Below are 18,091 nucleotides of genomic sequence, written 5' to 3'. Positions count from 1 at the left end.
TTTTTTTTCTGTTTGTACTCTGTGCTCCTTCCCTGTAAACTCACAATTTTAACCACCATCGCCTTACCGATGGGCTCCAAATGTTTACACAGAGAGATGGGTCTCACACCTTTGAATATATAGCTATATATCTGGGTGGCCCACCAGGAATATCAAGGGAAACTGAAGTCACCTTTCCCTCTGTTCCTCCTGCTGCCTCTGTTCTCTCTGTCCTCTTCAGTGAGTTTCAATGCCCACACAGTCGCCAAAGCTAGACATCTAGAGAGCAGAGCATTTTTGCTGTGAACTCTTGGTCTCGAAGGACACTCCTGCCTCAGCATCCAACATTGCTGGGACTGCAGCTGTGGGCATCCATTCGCCCAGCTCCAGGAATACCTTTGAATCCTCTCCCACCCTCATTCCCCATCCAAGCAGTAGCCACACCCTAACCTTTTCCCTCCTTGAGTATCCTGAAGTCTTCCCTCTGTAAAGCCTCTGTGTTATCATTGTCATGATTAAAGTCTTGACTGTTTCTGACCACTGCAAATGGCTTCCTTGCTGGCCGCTGTGTACCAGCTGAGCTGACCCACTCCATCCTCCACATAAACACCACACATCCTCCGCTCAAAGCCCTCCCCAACTCACAGCGCTGGTTCTTCCCTTCTTTTGGACTCACTCCCTTTGAAAAATCAATGAAAATAATAAACACTTTCTCTTAAAACAAATCAATAAAATAACATGCTTAGATAACAGAGAGAAAGAGGGGGGAGGGGAGGGAGAGGGAGAAGAGGAAAAGGGAGTGGGAGAGGAAAAAACAATGCAATGGCTCTCCTGAAATCAGTCAGAGGTCAGTAGTCTCTATGATAAAGGTCAAGCCCCAGGCCAGCAAGATGGCTCTGCGGGCACTTCCCACCAAGTGTGAGAACCCGAGTTTTGACCTACAAAGTAGAATGAGACAACCAACTCCCCCAAGTTGTCCTCTGACCTCCATCCCTGTGCCTTGGTGCTTCTGCACACAAGTGAATGCATGTGCATGCATGCACACACACACACTAAATAAGTGTAAAAAACCCACTTCCTGCATTATAACTTTATAAGGGGTAGCCACTGTAATCTTAGGGACCTTCCTTATATACTGTGTCCCAGTGACGGAGACCTGAATTGCAGTTTTGCTCAGCTTTGTGACTTCTGAACCTCGTTCCTTGCTAGCCTACTGCCGAGCATGTGCTTACCCTCTGCTTCCCTTGTTGCTGATCACAGCCCAGCCACAGCTGGGATGCTCTCCTCTTGGAAGCTTGGCCCCGCTTTCTGTCTGGGTTAGAGGCCACACTTCTGAAGATGCTTCTAACACTGCATCATCAGCTGCAGCTCCGTGTCTGACTTGCTGTAGGCACCACGGCATTAGCCTGGGGATCCTTTGAGGGCAGTGCTGTGTGCCATTTTGGAAGCTGCTGTGCGGGCATCTGGGGAGGTGCTGGGGACAGAGTTAGGGCCTCATGAATGCTGGGCTGTAAGACTGGGGCACAGCCCTGTGCAGCATTTAACACAGTAGAACCTTGCTCAAAGGCACTTAGAAGAAGTGAGGGAGGAGAGAGAGAGACAGAGACAGAGACAGAGAGAGGCAAGGAAGCCTTACACACAGGATTGACTCTAAACCCTAATGATATTTTCAGATTCAGTGTCTCCCTTCCTGCAAAGCGCCTGCCTAAAGCAGACCCTATGGGATTCATCTGATGACCAGAAAGAGGAACTTCAATTGCAGAGGCGTCCCCAGCAGCATGTTTCCTATTTGCATTGTGGGTCCTGAGATGTCTATCTGCATTTCCTCCAAGAATAGAAAAGCATTAGGAAACCTGACTCTGATCACAGAGGATTTTGAGGAGAAGACTGAATTTGGTGAGTATCTTATGATTAAAACACAGTATTGGAGAGAAAGAATGGCAAGATCCTGCTCCAGTGGAGACTACAAATAATCTATGGGGGATTCTTGGCTCCCAATCAACATAATATTGACAGTAGTGAAACAAACATTTTTTAAAAACTGTTTAACACCCCCCCCCAAATACCAATAGTTCCTCTTTTAGGGTCTTATGCAATTCCTCTAGCCACAAAAGAACATTGTGTGTGGACTTTGTATTATTTTTATGTTTCCTTCGCATGTGTCAGTATCCAAAGAACAGAGTGGTATGAGTCAAGTTAACGACCATCCGTGACTTCAACAACAACTTTCATTATTTCATGGCCACTGAGGAGACAGCCACTAGAAAAACCAACCAAACCACGTAGGCGCAGGGCTCACACCCTGTCCCTTAAAGGAAGAACAATTTTTGACCTTGTAACTACAGCTAAAGGGGGCTGGAGAGATGGCTCAGCGGTTAAGAGCATCGCCTGCTCTTCCAAAGGTCCTGAGTTCAATTTCCAGCAACCACATGGTGGCTCACAACCATCTGTAATGAGGTCTGGTGTCCTCTTCTGGCCTGCAGGCATACACACAGACAGAATATTGTATACATAATAAATAAATAAATTAAAAAAAAAATAACTACAGCTAAAGCCTCCTTAGAAGCCACTGTGAGGGAAAGTCGGAAGATCAACAGAATCAGAAGGCCATGGTGACCCCAGCACTTGGAAGGCTGAGGTAGGAGGGCCTCAAGACCCAGGACAACCTTGTCTGTGAGGTTCTTTGTCTCAGAAGAATACAACCAAGTACCATGGCCACCAAAAATAATTCAGACTCCGAACACTGTTCTTGGGTAAACCCCTCCGCTGGAGGGTTATCAGTTTATCCACAAGTGAAGGGTGGGACAGTGCAGCAGGATCAAGCATGGAGTCTGCTAAGCCAAATTTGCATCCCTATTATCTGCAAGACCCCTGTGGGACTCCTGAGGAAGGTGTGGTAGCAAACTACCTGCAATCCCGGGACTAAGGAGGCAGGAGGCAGGCGACTCAGGCCAGCTTGGAGACCACCTGAAAAGCCCTCTTCCAAAGCCCAGAAGAGGAGAGGGGAAACAATAAAATGCAATATTTTACTTTGAATGCTAATTAAGTTTTAAGAAAAGTTTGCAGCACTCTTCAGATTATTTGGGGTTTTTTGTTTTGTTTTTTTGCCAAATCAAAACTTCACCCAGAGCCAGGTATGGTAGCACATACCTTTATTTCCAGCACTCAAGACAGAGGCAGGTGAATGGATAGCTGTGCATTTGAGGCCAACCTGGTCTACACAGTAAGTTCCAGTTCACTCAAGACCCTGTCTCAAAACAAAACAATACATGCTAAGTGTAATGATTCAGCCACACAACATGCCTGACACTTCCGGGTTCCAAGGCCACGCATGTGCGGACAAGCCCTCAGGCAAAAGTGTCTAATGGCCCCGGGAATCATAAAGGACCCTGCGAGACCCACGTGCAGCATGGTTACATCACTCTGTATGACGCAGCTGCATGAGCCCTTGTGTGCTTGCGTGAGCTCCATCATCTGCATATGACGTAACCACGCCATTCCCCTGTGTGCATGTACTAGGCAACCCTTAAAAGCTGAAAGTGGCCTGGTGGTGATGTCACACGCCTTTAATCCCAGTACTCGAAAGACAGAGACAGGAGGATCTCTGTGAGTTCGAGGCCAGCCTGGTCTACAAGAGCTAGTTCCGGGACAGGCACCAAAGCTACAGAGAAAACTTGTCTCAAAAAAACAAAAAACAAACAAACAAAAAAAGCTGGAAGCGCCATCTTTACACCTTCAGCGTTCTCTCTCTCTCTCTCTCTCTCTATATATATATATATATATATATATATATATATATATATATATATATATATATGTACACCGACCTTCCCCAGGCCTGTACATATGTACACACAAACCCCCAATAATAATAAACTAATAAACTCCTAAGCGGGTTTGTTGCATGTTTCGTGTTTCCTTCTCACTTGCACCAGGTAATTTCACTAGGTAATACTTAGGAGGTATTTTGAGTCAACAATCTATAGATGGCAATTTATCTTCCTTCCTTCCTTCCTTCCTTCCTTCCTTCCTTCCTTCCTTCCTTCCTTCCTTCCTTCCTTCTCCTTCATTTTCTTTGTCTTTTAACAACAATATCTATCATCGAATGCTTATTTCACTGTCAGGGGCTCCTGCCACACGGATTTCTGAGTATCATTAGGGAGTGAAGACAGGAAAGGCAGTTTAAACTGAGAAGATGGTATGGGGGAAGCAGGGAGGTTCTCAGTGGAGCACAAATACTCTCTAGTGATAAAATGTAGTCAACACGTTTGTTCAAAGAACAGTTTAGAAAACTGCTTCTTGCTAGGTACCATGGCATGAGCTATAGGAACTGAAGACCAGCCTAGCTAACATAGTGGAACAACCATCTGGAAAATTCAAAATAACCCCCAAATCCTGCTTCAGAATGTGTCCTTCTAGTCCTTGCACTTAGAAGACTGAGGCAGGAGGATCAAGAGTTAAAGGCATCCTTGGTTATATATTAAGTTGGAGGTCAGCCTGGGCAACCTAAGACTATCTCATACACACACACACACACACACACACACACACACACACACACTTCCAAACCCAAATTCTTTTTTCCCCAAATGCAAAGACCATATTTGGTTAGATGTCTCTAATTCTAGCACCTGGGAGGCAGAGGTAGCAGATCTCTATGAATTTGAAGCCAGCATGATCTACAAAACTAGTTCCCGGGTAGCCAGGGCTACACAAAGAAACCCTTGAAAACAAACAAACAAAAAAGATCATATTTGACTTTGTGACAGATCATTCATTTTACCTCAGTGTAAGAGCATTGCTACTTCCATGGGCATATGAAACAATCTGTCTATATTTGAGTAGTTTCACGAGGTAGCGCCCTTGGAATTCCTCTTCCTATCTAGTTGAAACTTAATTTAAGTAAGCTGTATTTTTCAGTGTTTTTTTTTAACCTCATGTGTACATGTATGGTTCACACACATGAGTGCAGGTGTGTGTAGGCCGGTGTGGACCTCTGGAGCTCAGAGGACAACTCCAGATGTCTTCACCTCCCACCTTATCTGAGGTAAGGCTTCTTTGCTGTTATTTGCTGTTGCATAAGGTAGGCCAGCTGGTTCACGACTTGTCAGGGACTCTCCGGTCTCCCCCTCTCCCTGTGAGAGTGCTGGGACTACACATCGAACTCAGCTTTTAAAAAGGTTCTGAGGTCCCAAACCCATGCTGTTTTTATCCTATATATATTTAGTGACCAGCAATATGTCAGTGTTACTTTACCTCTTTCCTCATTGTCCCCTAAGCACTAAAAGGGACTTCATGGGGCTGGAGAGATGACCCAGCAGTTAAGAGCACTGGCTGCTCTCACAGTGTACTGGAGTTTAACTTCCAGCACCCACAAGGTAGCTCTCAGAACCATCTGCTACTCCAATCCTAGGGGATTTGACTCCCTCTTCTGGCCTCTTTGTGCACTGCACACACATGGTACATATACATACAGGTAGGCAAAACACCCATGAATACAAAAATAAATAAATAAATTTTAAAAATAAATAAAGGAAGCTTCATGTCAAAATGCTTTCCCTGAGTCAAAATGATGGCTTAGTGAATCAAAGCACATGTAGTCATAACAGACGACCTAAGTTCAATCCCTGGGACCCACAATAGTGAAAGGAGAGAACCAGCTCCTTCTGACCTCCACATACTCACTGTTGTAATGGTCTGTTCTGTATAACAACTGTGACATGCACACACAGAATAAATGAACTTTTCGTTTAAAAAAGTAGATGCTTTTCCTGAGAAGGGCAAAGACTATGGATTTGTTATAGAGAATAAAACTGGCTATTCATGTATAAGTTATGACACCACCATCTCTTTCCTTTTTGTATACATTATCCAAAAATGTACAAATTTGGTACAGAAATAAGTATTCAATAACATGTGTTAAATTAAAAAATATTCCCCTCATTCACACTTGTGTTAATTTTTCTTATCTGAAGTCTTCCTGGGAAAATATGTAAACTTCCTACTTTTTTTTAATAAAAGATGTATTGTGTGTTCATGTGCATGTGCGCGCGTACACATGCATGTGTTTGTATGTGTGTGCACGCACTTGCATACACATTGGTATGTGTATGCTAAGTGCTGGCATCCACATAGGCCCAGAGGCATCAGATCCCCTGCAGCTGGATCACAACTGGTTGTGAGCTACCTGACATGGGCATTGGGAACTGAACTCTGGTTCTCTGCAAGAGCAATGTGCATGCGTAACCACTGAGCTATCTCTCTGACCACTCTTTATCTTTAGTACCTCCTTACCTTAGTACTTACAGTTTGACACCAGGCAGTTGCAAAAGCATTGGAAACATCTCAACTGATAACTAAGAGTTACTGCAAGTGCCATTTTATTTATAAAATGTAGATCATTCTTTAATAGCAGGCATGAGCTCCCCCATTAACCCTCAGATAATTTCCTACAGGCAAATATGAAGTTCCTATGAAGAGACTAATAGCTAAGCTAAACTCAGATGAGGCAAGAATGGAAAGTAAAGCCAGGGCCATCAGGGGTCTGTTATATCCTCTAGACCTCACCAGTTTTTGCATAGCCTCTTTGCCCCCAACCTCTTTCTGACCCACTCTTTCTCCGATTCTCAAGGTTGAGAATAAAGTAAATATGGTGGTTTGAATGAGACTGCCCCATAGGTTCATATATTTGAATTCTTGGTCCCCAGTGGGTTGAACTGTTTGATAAGGATTAGAAGGTATGGCTTTGGAGCAGTCATGCCACTGGAGATGGGCTAAGGTTTCAAAACCCCACACCATTCCCAGGTAGTTCTGTCTCTGCTTGTAGATCAAGAAGTGGGCACTCAGTTACTGCTCCAGTGCCACACCTGCCTGCCTACTGCCATGTTCCCCACCACGATGGCCATGGACTCTAACCCTCTGAAACTGTAAGCTCCATTAAAATATTTTTCCTATAAGTTGATTTGGTCATGGCGTAAGTAATTAAGACAAAGAAAAATAACTAAGATGGAAGTTTGGACCAGGAGTGGGGTGGTGGAAGACTTTGAGCACTGGAAAGAGAGCTTAATGGGCCGTTCTACTAGGCACTTGGCAGACAACAGTGCTAACTAGGGAGCAGTGTCTACTATAGACTAGACCGCAATGTAGGATAGGGAGGCCCAGCTCAGGAAGTTTAAGAGGTGAAAAATACAAGCAACTGGGCTTGATATCATTCTGGTGATATTTTGGCAAAGAATGTGGCTTCTTTTTGCCCTTGTCCTAAGACTCTGCCTGGGGACTACTTTGACAGAGGATATTTCAGGACAGTCTAATGTTGACTGTGTCATGTGGTTATTATTGGTCACTGCTATGTGGATCTACAACAAAAATGAGCAAGCAGAACAAAATGAAGTAGAAAATGTACGGTTGGGGCTGGAGGGATGGCTCAGCGGTTAAGAGCATTGCCTGCTCTTCCAAAGGTCCTGAGTTCAATTCCTAGCAACCACATGGTGGCTCACAACCATCTGTAATAAGGTCTGGTGCCCTCTTCTGGCCTGCTGAGATACATGTAGACAAAATGTTGTATACATACATACATAAATAAATAAATATTTTTTTTAAAAAAAGAAAATGTACAATTGGAGGAGAAAAAGCACCAGAAAATTTAATGTGGAAGCCAAGTCTTGTGTTCAAAAAGATAAGAGGTCTAAAGAAAGTCTTAATGCGAAATTGAATAAAGGGAGTGGTGCCCTCAGGGCAAGAACGCACTTAGTTAAGCCTCCAACTTGCAAAGAGGAGAGGCCTAAGGAATCTTCTAAAAGCAAGAAAGTTTGTTCAACAAAGGAATAAAAGAAATCAAAGCTCATGCAAATGTAATTCCCACTGGCGAAGGCAGCAGAATTTGCCAGCCTCAGCCATGAGGTTCTGGCAGGAGAGTTGTAAGAACACAGGAGTCAAGAAATGGTAGGCTCTTCCTCTGCAGTTAAGGAGATCCTCCAAGAACGGCATATGTCAGGGAAGCCCCTGTGTGGAGACCAACAGAGGCCCATGCAAAGAGCTGTGTAAGTGAAGCCCGGGTTGTGCTGAAGACCCCAGGATGTTGGGGATGCCAACGCTATGGGATACCTGCCAAGGGGAACTGTAGACCAGGAGTGGAACCAGCCCAAGGAAGAGAAGGGCGCTGCAGTCACCAAGGAAGAGCCATCTAAACCCTTTGATATCAAACATAGAGTGTAGATTTGGAGATTGCCTTGTTGAATTTTGGTCTTGCTTTGATTCAGTAGTTTCTCACTATGCTTCCATTCTTCACTTTTGGAATGGTAAATGTATATTCTAAAGCATTGTATACTGGAAGTACGCAGTTTGCTTTTTGCTTTTGATTTTATAAGGGGTTACAGTTAAGCCTTGAGTCTCAGAAAGAGACTTTGAAGTTTTAAACTGTGTTGCATTGTGATAGACTATCGGGACTTCTGAAGTTGGATCGAATCCATTTTACATTATGATAGGGCTATAAACCTATGGGGGCCAGAGAGTGGTACTTGCTGGTTTGAATGAGAATGGCCCCATAGACTCATGTATTTGCGTATGTCACAGTTGGTGGAGCTATTTGGGAAGGATTAGGAGGTGTGGCCTTGTTAGAGGAGGTGTGTCACTAGGGATGGACTTTGGTGTTTCAAAAGCCCTAGTAGGCAGTGGTGGTGCATGTCTTTAATCCCAGCAATCCCAGGCAGAGGCAGGCAGATAGCTGTGAGTTTGAGGCCAGTCTGGTCTACAGAGTGAGTCGCAAGACAGGCAGGGTTACACAGAGAAACCCTGTCTCAAAATCAAAATAAAACAAAACACAAAACAAGCAAACAAATCAAAATTGAAAAGTCCAAACCATTCCCAGTTAGCTCTCTGCCTTGTGTTTGTGGATCTAGATGTAGCTCTCAGTTACTGCCCCAACACCATGCCAGCCTGCTTCCATGCACTCCCTCCCCATGCCATAATGATCATGGACTCGCCCTCTGAAACTATAAGCAAGCCCCCAATAAACTCTTTCTTTAATAAGTTGCCTTGGCCATGGTGTCTCTTTACAACAATGGAAAAGTAACTAGGGCAAGCAAGGACAAAAAAACAGTGGTGAGAATTTGCAATTAAAGGCTCTGAATATGAACTCTCTGACAATGAAAGAGACAGTATCTCAGTTATTATAATATTGGACTCCTCTCTTTACAGCATCAGTGCCCAGTGTAGATAAAGCCACAGAGAGCTCCTTCCTGCTATGGGATATTTGGACACTGTGTAAAGGTGTTTTGCTTTGATTGGTGTAATAAAAAGTTGAGTGGGCCAATAGCTAGGCAGGAGATATATGTGGGATCTTCTGTAGAGAAAGGAAGGGGAGGAGGAATCTTGGTATGCAGGGCTACATGATGGAAGGGAGGGAACACCAGGTGATAGAACGTAGAGTAGTATGAGGGGTTAATTTTTAAGAGCTGGTTAGGAACAAGCCTAAGCTATAGGCCAAGCTTCCATAATTAAAAGAAGTCTGTGTCGTTATTTGTGAGCTGGCAGCCCAAAGAAAAATCCAATTGCAGCTTCGCACTCTTCCAGAGCCTCTTAGAAATATCATCATTATCCATGAAACATGGTGCTTACAAAGGCAACCAAAATCTCTCCTTGTAATGCAAGAAATTTAACTCTTGAGTATTTTAAAGTCTTTAATATTTTCCCCCCAGTTTTTTGAGACAGAGTTCTGCCCGCTGCTGCCTCCCAAGTACTGGCATTAAAGGTCTGTCCCACCATGCTCGGCTGAAAATCCCTACTTTTAAGCTCTTTACTTTACCCAAGAAGAAAACACTTACGAACGAGCATCACAAAGGTGTGGGGGCTCTACTTCCATGCTTCTAGTAGGGCTGTGAATTGGTACAAGTACTTTGGAAAACTCCTTTGTAGTATGTACCCAAATGGCATACATGCCCTCCCTCTGGGAAAAATCCTACAAGAAATGGGAGTCTGGCCGGGCGGTGGTGGTGCACGCCTTTAATCCCAGCACTCGGGAGGCAGAGGCAGGCGGATCTCTGTGAGTTCGAGGCCAGCCTGGTCTACAAGAGCTAGTTCCAGGACAGGAACCAAAAGCTACGGAGAAACCCTGTCTCAAAAAATCAAAAAAAAAAAAAAAAAAAAAAAAGAAAGAAAGAAAGAAAGAAAGAAAGAAAGAAAGAAAGAAAGAAATGGGAGTCAGCAGGTGCACCAAAAAAACCCAGATGATCATAGATGATCACAGCGGTAATATTTGTAATTACAACAAAAACAGAAGCGACTTCTTAAAAAGGGGTTCTGAGAATTGAACCCAGGAGGTTCACATGTACTAAGCAAGTACTCTACTACGGAGATAACATCCTTAGTCCAGGAAGAGCTTGAAGGATCAATCAGAGAATGGATACACACATGGTAAAGTGTATCACATCAAGGAATGGCAGCCAATGCTGTTTGCAAGAACTATCCTATAGGGAACAAAGTCTTCTGTCACAAGCACTATGTTGAGGCAGAGCAGCTGGACACTGGGGCTAGAGAGACAGCTTAGCAGTTAGGAGCACTTGCTGTTACTGCGGAAGGCCTGGGTTTGGTTTCTAGCACCCACATGGTGGCTCACAACCATCTCCAAATCCATTTCAAGGGTAGCTGACCACCTTTTCCGAACCTTCACCGGCACACATGTGGTGCACATACACACGCAGGCAAACACTAGTCCACACATAAAAATAAAGCCCTGAGTTTGATCCCCAACACTGAAGAGAGAAAGGAGTGAAGCGGGGTTACAACAACGATTTGCTTTTGGTGAATTTCAAAAACGGGCGAAAGTAATATAGAGTTTGAGAAATCAGAGTGGTGGTAACTTTGGACCTGAGTCGCCCTGTGTTTTGACTCCCCTCCTGTGGTTATGAAGAGATACAGATATATGACAACGGATGAAAGGACTTGTAAGATTGTGCTTGTTTGCTGTCTGTGTGTTGTTGAACTTTGAACCTGGGAGGGATATAGACATTTCCTAAGGAGTTCAATGCGGTTTGAGCGTGGTGGCAAGTACTGCGTTTATACCAAGTTATTTCCCTAGACCCCTTTAGCCCTTTTCTGCTATGGAAAAGACACCAATCGTACACAATCAAAGTCTTTTGTATTAATAGAACCTGAAAAGAAAAGCATACTATACTATGTATTTGAAATATACCTATTTACAAACCAGTTTAAGAAAGGTAAAACATGTGTTTTCCCACCCCTTTTCTTTATTTTCTACATTTTTAACTTTATAATTCTTATTTTTAAAAAATGACTGGAAATAATTTCTACTCATTATGTTGCAAATATCTTCTCTATTTGTCACCGACTGTTCAAGCCAGAATCCTAAATGTCGGGGCTGAAGGGGAAGTAGGTTACGGGGTAGATGAGGGCGCCAAGGCCAGACCATGAGTGCCTTGTAAGGCTGCAAAACTAGGGCAGGGCCCGATCATCCCCAGATTCTCAGAACTCTGTCTCCAACTTAAATTCAATCCAACCCCCTCATCTTCCCAAATAGAAAGATGACGCGAACCGTTCTGAACTGGGTCAGAAGGGGACCTTTCCCTTATCATTAACGTTTTCAATGACAACTATAACCCACGCAGGTAATTTGGAAGGGCAGTCCTAGGAGTCCTTGAAAATCTCAGTAGGGTTTAATTCTAGGGTAAGGATAGAATGGAGAGGGGGAAGGACAGCCAGTATAGAATTTACAAAGTAACTAGCCATTGATCTAGTTGGTCCGAAAATTGGCACAGGTGGGGGTCGTCAGCGGGGATGACCGTTCTAGCAGAAGATGCCGGTTTTTTCCCATTAGAGTTTACTCGGTCAACCCATGCCTAAAACAGGTGAGAACCCCACTCCTCCAGAATCTACAGTAGTCAGGGGACGGGTCAGGGGGCTCCCGAGCCACCTGCGCTGTTGCAGACTCTCCGGGTATGACCGAGCGCAACCTGGCCCAAGCCTAGGCGCGACGGCCTGAGGACTGCGGAGGAGCGCTGCGGAGGAGGGCGAGGGCGGGGGTGGGCGAGCCGCAGTCAAGTTCACCGCTCAAGCGGGAGGCGCGAACGAGGGGAGGGACGCGGCGGCAAGGGGAGCGAGGGGGATGAGGTTTGCGCGCTCGGCCGGGGCGGGGAGGGGACCAGGGGCCTTACCGAGCAGCGGCAGTCGGCTGCTGCGCCGCACCAACGCCCGCATGGCCTCCGGAGCGCGTGGTACCCAAGCCGCCGGCCCAGCCTGTGATGCGGCCCCAGCGACGCGCCCCGGGCGGCAGGTGGCTCGCCGAAGGATGCGCGTCACCGACCGCAGATTCCCTCGGACTGGTGCAGAGCAGAGGGGGAGGAACCTCTCCCCAGAGGCCGGGGCAGCGCGCGAGTCCCGGGGCTGCCAGGAGAGCCGAACTGGCGCAGCACTGCGGCCGAGCCCACGTGCCTGCCGTGGTCCGCAACCTGCGCTCCTGGAGCCCTGGGCGCCCCGACTTCGGTGGGGGAGACTGGGTGTGGTCCCGCTGGGGAAGTTGCTCGGACTCGGTGGCTCGGACCGTATCGAGGTCCCGGGAGTCCCCGGACCTCTGCTTTAGATTCCGGAGCGAGAGAAGAGCGGTGACCCACAGACCTCCCTCTTTTGCGCGCAGGCATCTTTGATGCTCCATGCAGGGTGCCTAAATCGGTGCCACACACTGGCCACTCCGCGGGTTTTATTCCTCACCTGGTAGCTTCATTGTGAACTGATTTTCTTTGTCTCCTCTTATCTCTTAGGATAACCACGACTCCCAACTACCTCCTATCCAGAAAAGCAGGCTCGGTTTCAATGTCAGCTGAATAAACTGGGGAGGTTAAACAGACGTTCAAACAAATTAGACTGTGCATCTCAAAGGATATTTTGTATTGTCCTCTTCTACTTCTGGCTTTTAGTTTCACTGTGTTTCGAGGTGACAATTATTTTCCATCCATCGAGCTGAATATTGAAAGCTCAGAATAGCAGCCCTGGCTCTTCCATTAAGGAGCCTTCCTGAACCATTTGTCCTCTGCATCCTAGATCACTCCCCAGAGTGACAGATGTGGATCAAATTGTCGGTAATGTCTCTCCATCATAGCAGCTCTGTGCTCTTCATTCGTTTCATAGTTTTCTCTTCAGGCATGACCATTGTGAACGTACAACCTCGGTCATCACTGTTTCTCCTCCGATGCAGTCCACAGCACTATCATTTTTCCCTTTAGGGGAAACTTCAAAGTGACTTCCGTAATGCAACCACTGTGGATAATGACATGGGCTTGGTGCTTGAGGTTTTTTAAGGTCATATGACTGACCCATCGACTTCACTTCAGGAACTGCAGCAGGAGCATGCAGAAATATTTTTACATCCCTGTCCACAGCAGCGTTCCAGAAGTGAGGCTGTCCACTGATAGGTGTTCGGATAGAGAAAATGTGCATATATAAAAATGCATTTCATCTTTGATAAAGAGGACAGTTCTGCTATATATGCTACAACATGGGAATCTTGAGGACTTTGTGCTAAGTAAAATTTGCAGAGACAGAAAGTAGAAAGCAGCCAGTGACTAGGGGGTGGTGGAACAGCAGACAGGTTTGGGTTTCTAGGATGAAAGGAATATACTTAACACCCCAAGCAGCACACTTAAGGATGGTTAAGATGGGGTGTGGCCGTGTGGCTCGGCAGTACAGTGATTCACCTAATATGTGCAAGACCCTAACACAGAGTCAGGTAGAGGGAGAGAGCGAACAGTCAGTTTAATGTATGTATGTAAAGGAACAGACAGGCTGGTCATGAGAAGGAACCTGGGATACAAGGTTAGTTCTGGGTAAGCCTGGGTTACACAGCAAGGCTTTGTCAAAAAAAAAAAAAAAGCCAGACCGTGGTGGTGCACACCTTTAATCCAGCAACTGGAAGGCAAAGGCAGGTAGATCTCTGTGAGTTTGAGGCCAGCCTCGTCTACAGAGGGAGTTCCAGGATAGCCAGGAACTCTATCTTGAAAACCTTGAGAAAACAAACAAACAAACAAAAAAACACATTTAAGAAAATTTAAAGTTTTATGGAATGGGCATAAACCAGATAATATGACCCCCTTCTGAATTTAGAAATAACACATATGTATGTTGAAGGCAGTGCACCAAAATCCGGCAAGATGCCTCTAACTTGTGGCCCCATGAGTGAGTTAGAGATGGATTCCCTATCAGAAACCTGAGTTCAGCCAGGTGGTGACAGATAGATGCCTTTAACCCCAGCATTCAGAGACAGGCGATCTCTGTGAGTTCAGGTACAGTTTGGTCTATAAGAGCTAGTTCCAGGACAGCTCCAAAGCTACAGAGAAACCTTGTCTCAAAAAAACAAAACAAAAACAAACAAACACACAAAAAACAGAAACCTGAGTTCAAGCTCTGAGCTGGGAGAGACTGAATCCATTGAAATTCCACTGGCTTCCTTCAAGTCCCTGCTTCAGACTTAGCCACACTGTTGGCCCCTCCCATCAGAGGATGACCTCCAAAAGGAGACCGTTTTCCATTGGCTGTTGCAAAGCCCAAGACAAGACCAGAGCCCAACACCAAAAGAACAAGTTTGTTTCCTGGCCAATGAAAGTAAAGGGGGAGTCCAACCAGAAACGCCACTTCCCAGCCCTCTAAAGCAAAGACTCAGAAGCAAGATTAAGAAGCCAAGTGGGAGGTGACTTCATACCCTGTGGAAGGCCGAGGCTGCCTGGCCCTCTGCATCACCTACTTTTCTATAATCTGGTACTTACTGTCATGATAATATTTGTTTTACCAAAAAAAAAAAAATGGCATTGGGCACCAGATGTAACACAGTTAATAAAAACCCAAAGACAGAAATTGGGGTTCAATCTGAAGGTCAGAAAAGCAAAACAGCCAATCAGTGGCTCTGGCCTCTACCTCAGTCCAAAATGCAACCCTGGCTCCAGGAGTCTCAGAATGAGATTGTGTGTGAGAGCTGTCTCCCCCACCTCCATCTCCATCTTCTATTCCTCTCTAGTCCTGGGATTAAAGACGTGCACCACCACCACTTGGTTTCTATGGCAAACTAGTGTGACTACTGGGATTAAAGGTGTGTGCACCACTGCCTGGTCTGTAAACCTGACCAGGGTGACTGTTTTGCTCTCTGAACTTCAGGCAAGCTTTATTTAGTAAAATACAAATGAAATATCACTACATTGCTTATTTTAATAATATTTAATATAACTACTCAATAAGTTTAAATGATATTCAGTAAATACATTTAATACAAATTTAAACTTAATAATAGTCTGAATATTCATTTGTGGCTGCAAATTTAAGTGCTCAGTATTTTAAAATTTTGACCTCAATGCATACATACTGTCATTTTATTCCTAAGTCTAGCATAGCTTGCTTTGTAACATTAACAGTCTCACTCTATGTTGGTTATTAATTGTCTTATTACATTCATAATACCGAATTTTAAGTCCCTCTAAACATTCAATACCTTAACCAAATTTTCCTAGACATATGTCTTAATCACTGTTCTGTTGCTATGAAGAGACACCATGAACAAAACAACTCCTTTTTAAAATTTTTTTATTTATATCTTATGTCTGAGTGCTCTGCATTTATATCTATATGCCAGAAGAGGGCACCAGATCCTACTATAGATGGTTATGAGCCACCATGTGGTTGCTGGGAATTGAACCCAGGTCCTCTGGAAGAACAGACAGTGCTCTTAACCACTGAATCGTCTCTCCAGCCCCCAAAACAGCTCTTATAAAAGGAAGCAGTTAACTGGGGACTGGCTTACAGTTTCAGAGGCTTATTCCATTATCATCATGGCAGGAAGGTAGCTGCAAGCATGGTGCTGGAGCAGTAGCTGAGAGCTACATCCTGATGCACAGATCAAGAGAAAGAGAAGAGGGGAAGGGAGAAGAGGCAGAGAGAGAAGAGAGGAAGGGAGGAGAGAGGGAAGAACTGGGCCTAGTAGAGTGGCATGGGCTTCTGAAACCTCAGAGTCTACTCCCCAGCGACATACTTTCTCCAACAAGGCCACACCTCCTAATTTTCCTTCAAATAACGCCACTCTCTGATGACTAAGCATTGAAATATGTGAACTTATGGGGGCCATTCTTATTCAGACTGCCACAGTACAAGTCATACAGTAAGTTTATTTTTTTCAGTGCTTCAAACACTTAAAAAAGTCCAACCAAAATTCTTCAGTGTTTAAGTAGTATTTGTATGACTAAGAGAGATTTTGTAAATTTAATAATTAAATTCCACTCAATGGTTAAATAGCAATTGCACACAGACTCACAAAAACACACAGACAGTCACAAAAATAAATGAATAATAAGTATATCTTTTAAACATTTTATCTATTTTTATGTGCTCTGGTGCTTTGCCTGCATGTATATCTGTGTGAGGGTATAGAAGCCCCTGAAACTGGAATTACAGTTATGAGCTGTCATGTGGGTGCTGGGAATTGAACTCAGGTCCTTTGGGAAGAGTAGCTAGTGCTCTTTACCACTGAACCATCTCCTCCAGCCCAACAAATGTATCTTTAAAAAGATAAAACTTCAGCCAGGCAGTGGTGATGCACGTCTTTAATCCCAGGACTCGGGAGACAGAGGCAGGTGGATCTCTGTGAGTTCATGGCCAGTCTGGTCAACAAGAGCTGGTTCTAGGACAGGCTCCAAAGCTATGGAGAAACCCTGTCTCGAAAAACCAAAATAAATAAATAAATAAATAAACAAACAAACAAATAAAACAAAATTTCAACGTACAAACAAGTCTAACATGTCATATTCTCTTAAAACATAATAGATTTCTCAAATCATGAATCAGACACAAGCTATTCAGATAATTACAAAGTTTGGTTACACCTATCATACTAATTCATGCTGGCATAAATGGATTTATTTTTTAATTATATATTTTTAAAGTGGCAGGCAATGTGGGCCATGGCCCACCCATGGAGGTTCTAAGACAACATTGAGGAGTCTTTGTGTTCCACTAAGATCTAGGGGATCAAACTCAGGTAATTAGGCTTGGTGGCAAGGGCCATTACCTATCTATACAGCCATCTCTCCAGCCTCTCCATGGATTTTATCATCTAAAATCTTTCTGGGCTAGAGCTATAACTCAGTGGTAGATTGCTAGCTTAGCTCTCATAAGGCCCTGGGTTATATCATCAGGAAGAAAAGAAAAAGTAAAAGAAAAAACACAAACTGAAAATCTCGCAACTGTTGTGAGTTCACTCACCCCATCTTCTATATAGAGCTCAGGCATGCTTGCTGAGGTACGTATCTGTGATTAATGGTTAGTCACATGGAATCAGAGAGAAAGCTTGGGGCCCATTCCAGGACAAGTTCACAGAGGCCAAGCTTCTCTTGGGAGGAGAGGGGCACTTCTTAAAAAAACCATGCTTTGTTTGTTTGCTTACTTTGTTTTTGCCTTTAATGAGACGGAAAGAGAAGACATTTCATGACACCAGTACTAAGTGTTTCCAGTGCTGGTACATATTCAGTTACAATCACTGACAGCATTTTCTAAACTTCAGAAGCTAGGCTTGTTGGCATGCACCTACAACCCCAAGAGGCTGAGGCATCCCTGAACATTAGTTAGCCTGGACTATGTAATAAGACCTCATCTAAAACCCAAATGAACAAAAACACCGGGGGTGGGGGTGGGGTGGCTAGGGCGATGGCTCAGTGAGTAAAGTGCTTACCTCACAAGCAGGAGCACCCCCAGAACCCAGAGCACTCTTCAGGCAGCAGCTCCCATCTGTGTCAGGGTCTACCCTCAGAGGCCAGAAGAGGGCGCCGGTTCTCTTGAAAACCAGTTACAGGCAGTTGTGAGACCTGAACTAGGGTATAATGAAAAGAATAGTGTTTGTTTCTTTTTTCCAAGATAGGGTTTTTCTGTGTTCTGGAACTCAATTTGTAGACCAGGGTGGCCTCGAACTCACAGAGATTTGCCTACCTCTGCCTCCCAAGGGCTGTGATGAAAGGAATACGCTACCACCACCCCATACAGTAAGTGCTCTTAATAACTGAGTTGTCTCTCCAGCCTCATAAGTTGAAAACTTTAAATTCAGTCTCCAGAATCAATGTGGAAAAAGCCAGGA

At 44.6% G+C, this 18,091-nt stretch overlaps 1 protein-coding gene across 2 annotated transcripts in view; it reads right to left on the bottom strand.

Moving 5' to 3' along the window:
- Nucleotides 1-12,784, bottom strand: part of Flt3 (fms related receptor tyrosine kinase 3) — a 93,212-nt gene extending 80,428 nt beyond the window's left edge. The window contains exon 1 of one of the 2 annotated variants that reach the window (XM_057764623.1): nucleotides 12,700-12,784. In XM_057764623.1, coding sequence (XP_057620606.1) covers nucleotides 12,700-12,712 — 13 coding nt within the window. In that variant the 5' untranslated portion in view covers nucleotides 12,713-12,784. Of the gene's footprint in view, nucleotides 1-12,146; nucleotides 12,228-12,699 lie in introns of those variants that run through there. The other variant, XM_057764622.1, reaches the window with a different exon arrangement.
- Between the last annotated feature and the right edge of the window lie 5,307 nt (nucleotides 12,785-18,091).

The sequence above is a fragment of the Chionomys nivalis genome, chromosome 3 (assembly GCF_950005125.1).
Source record: "Chionomys nivalis chromosome 3, mChiNiv1.1, whole genome shotgun sequence".
NCBI lineage: Eukaryota > Metazoa > Chordata > Mammalia > Rodentia > Cricetidae > Chionomys > Chionomys nivalis.
This window is presented reverse-complemented; position numbering and strand designations above follow the sequence as displayed.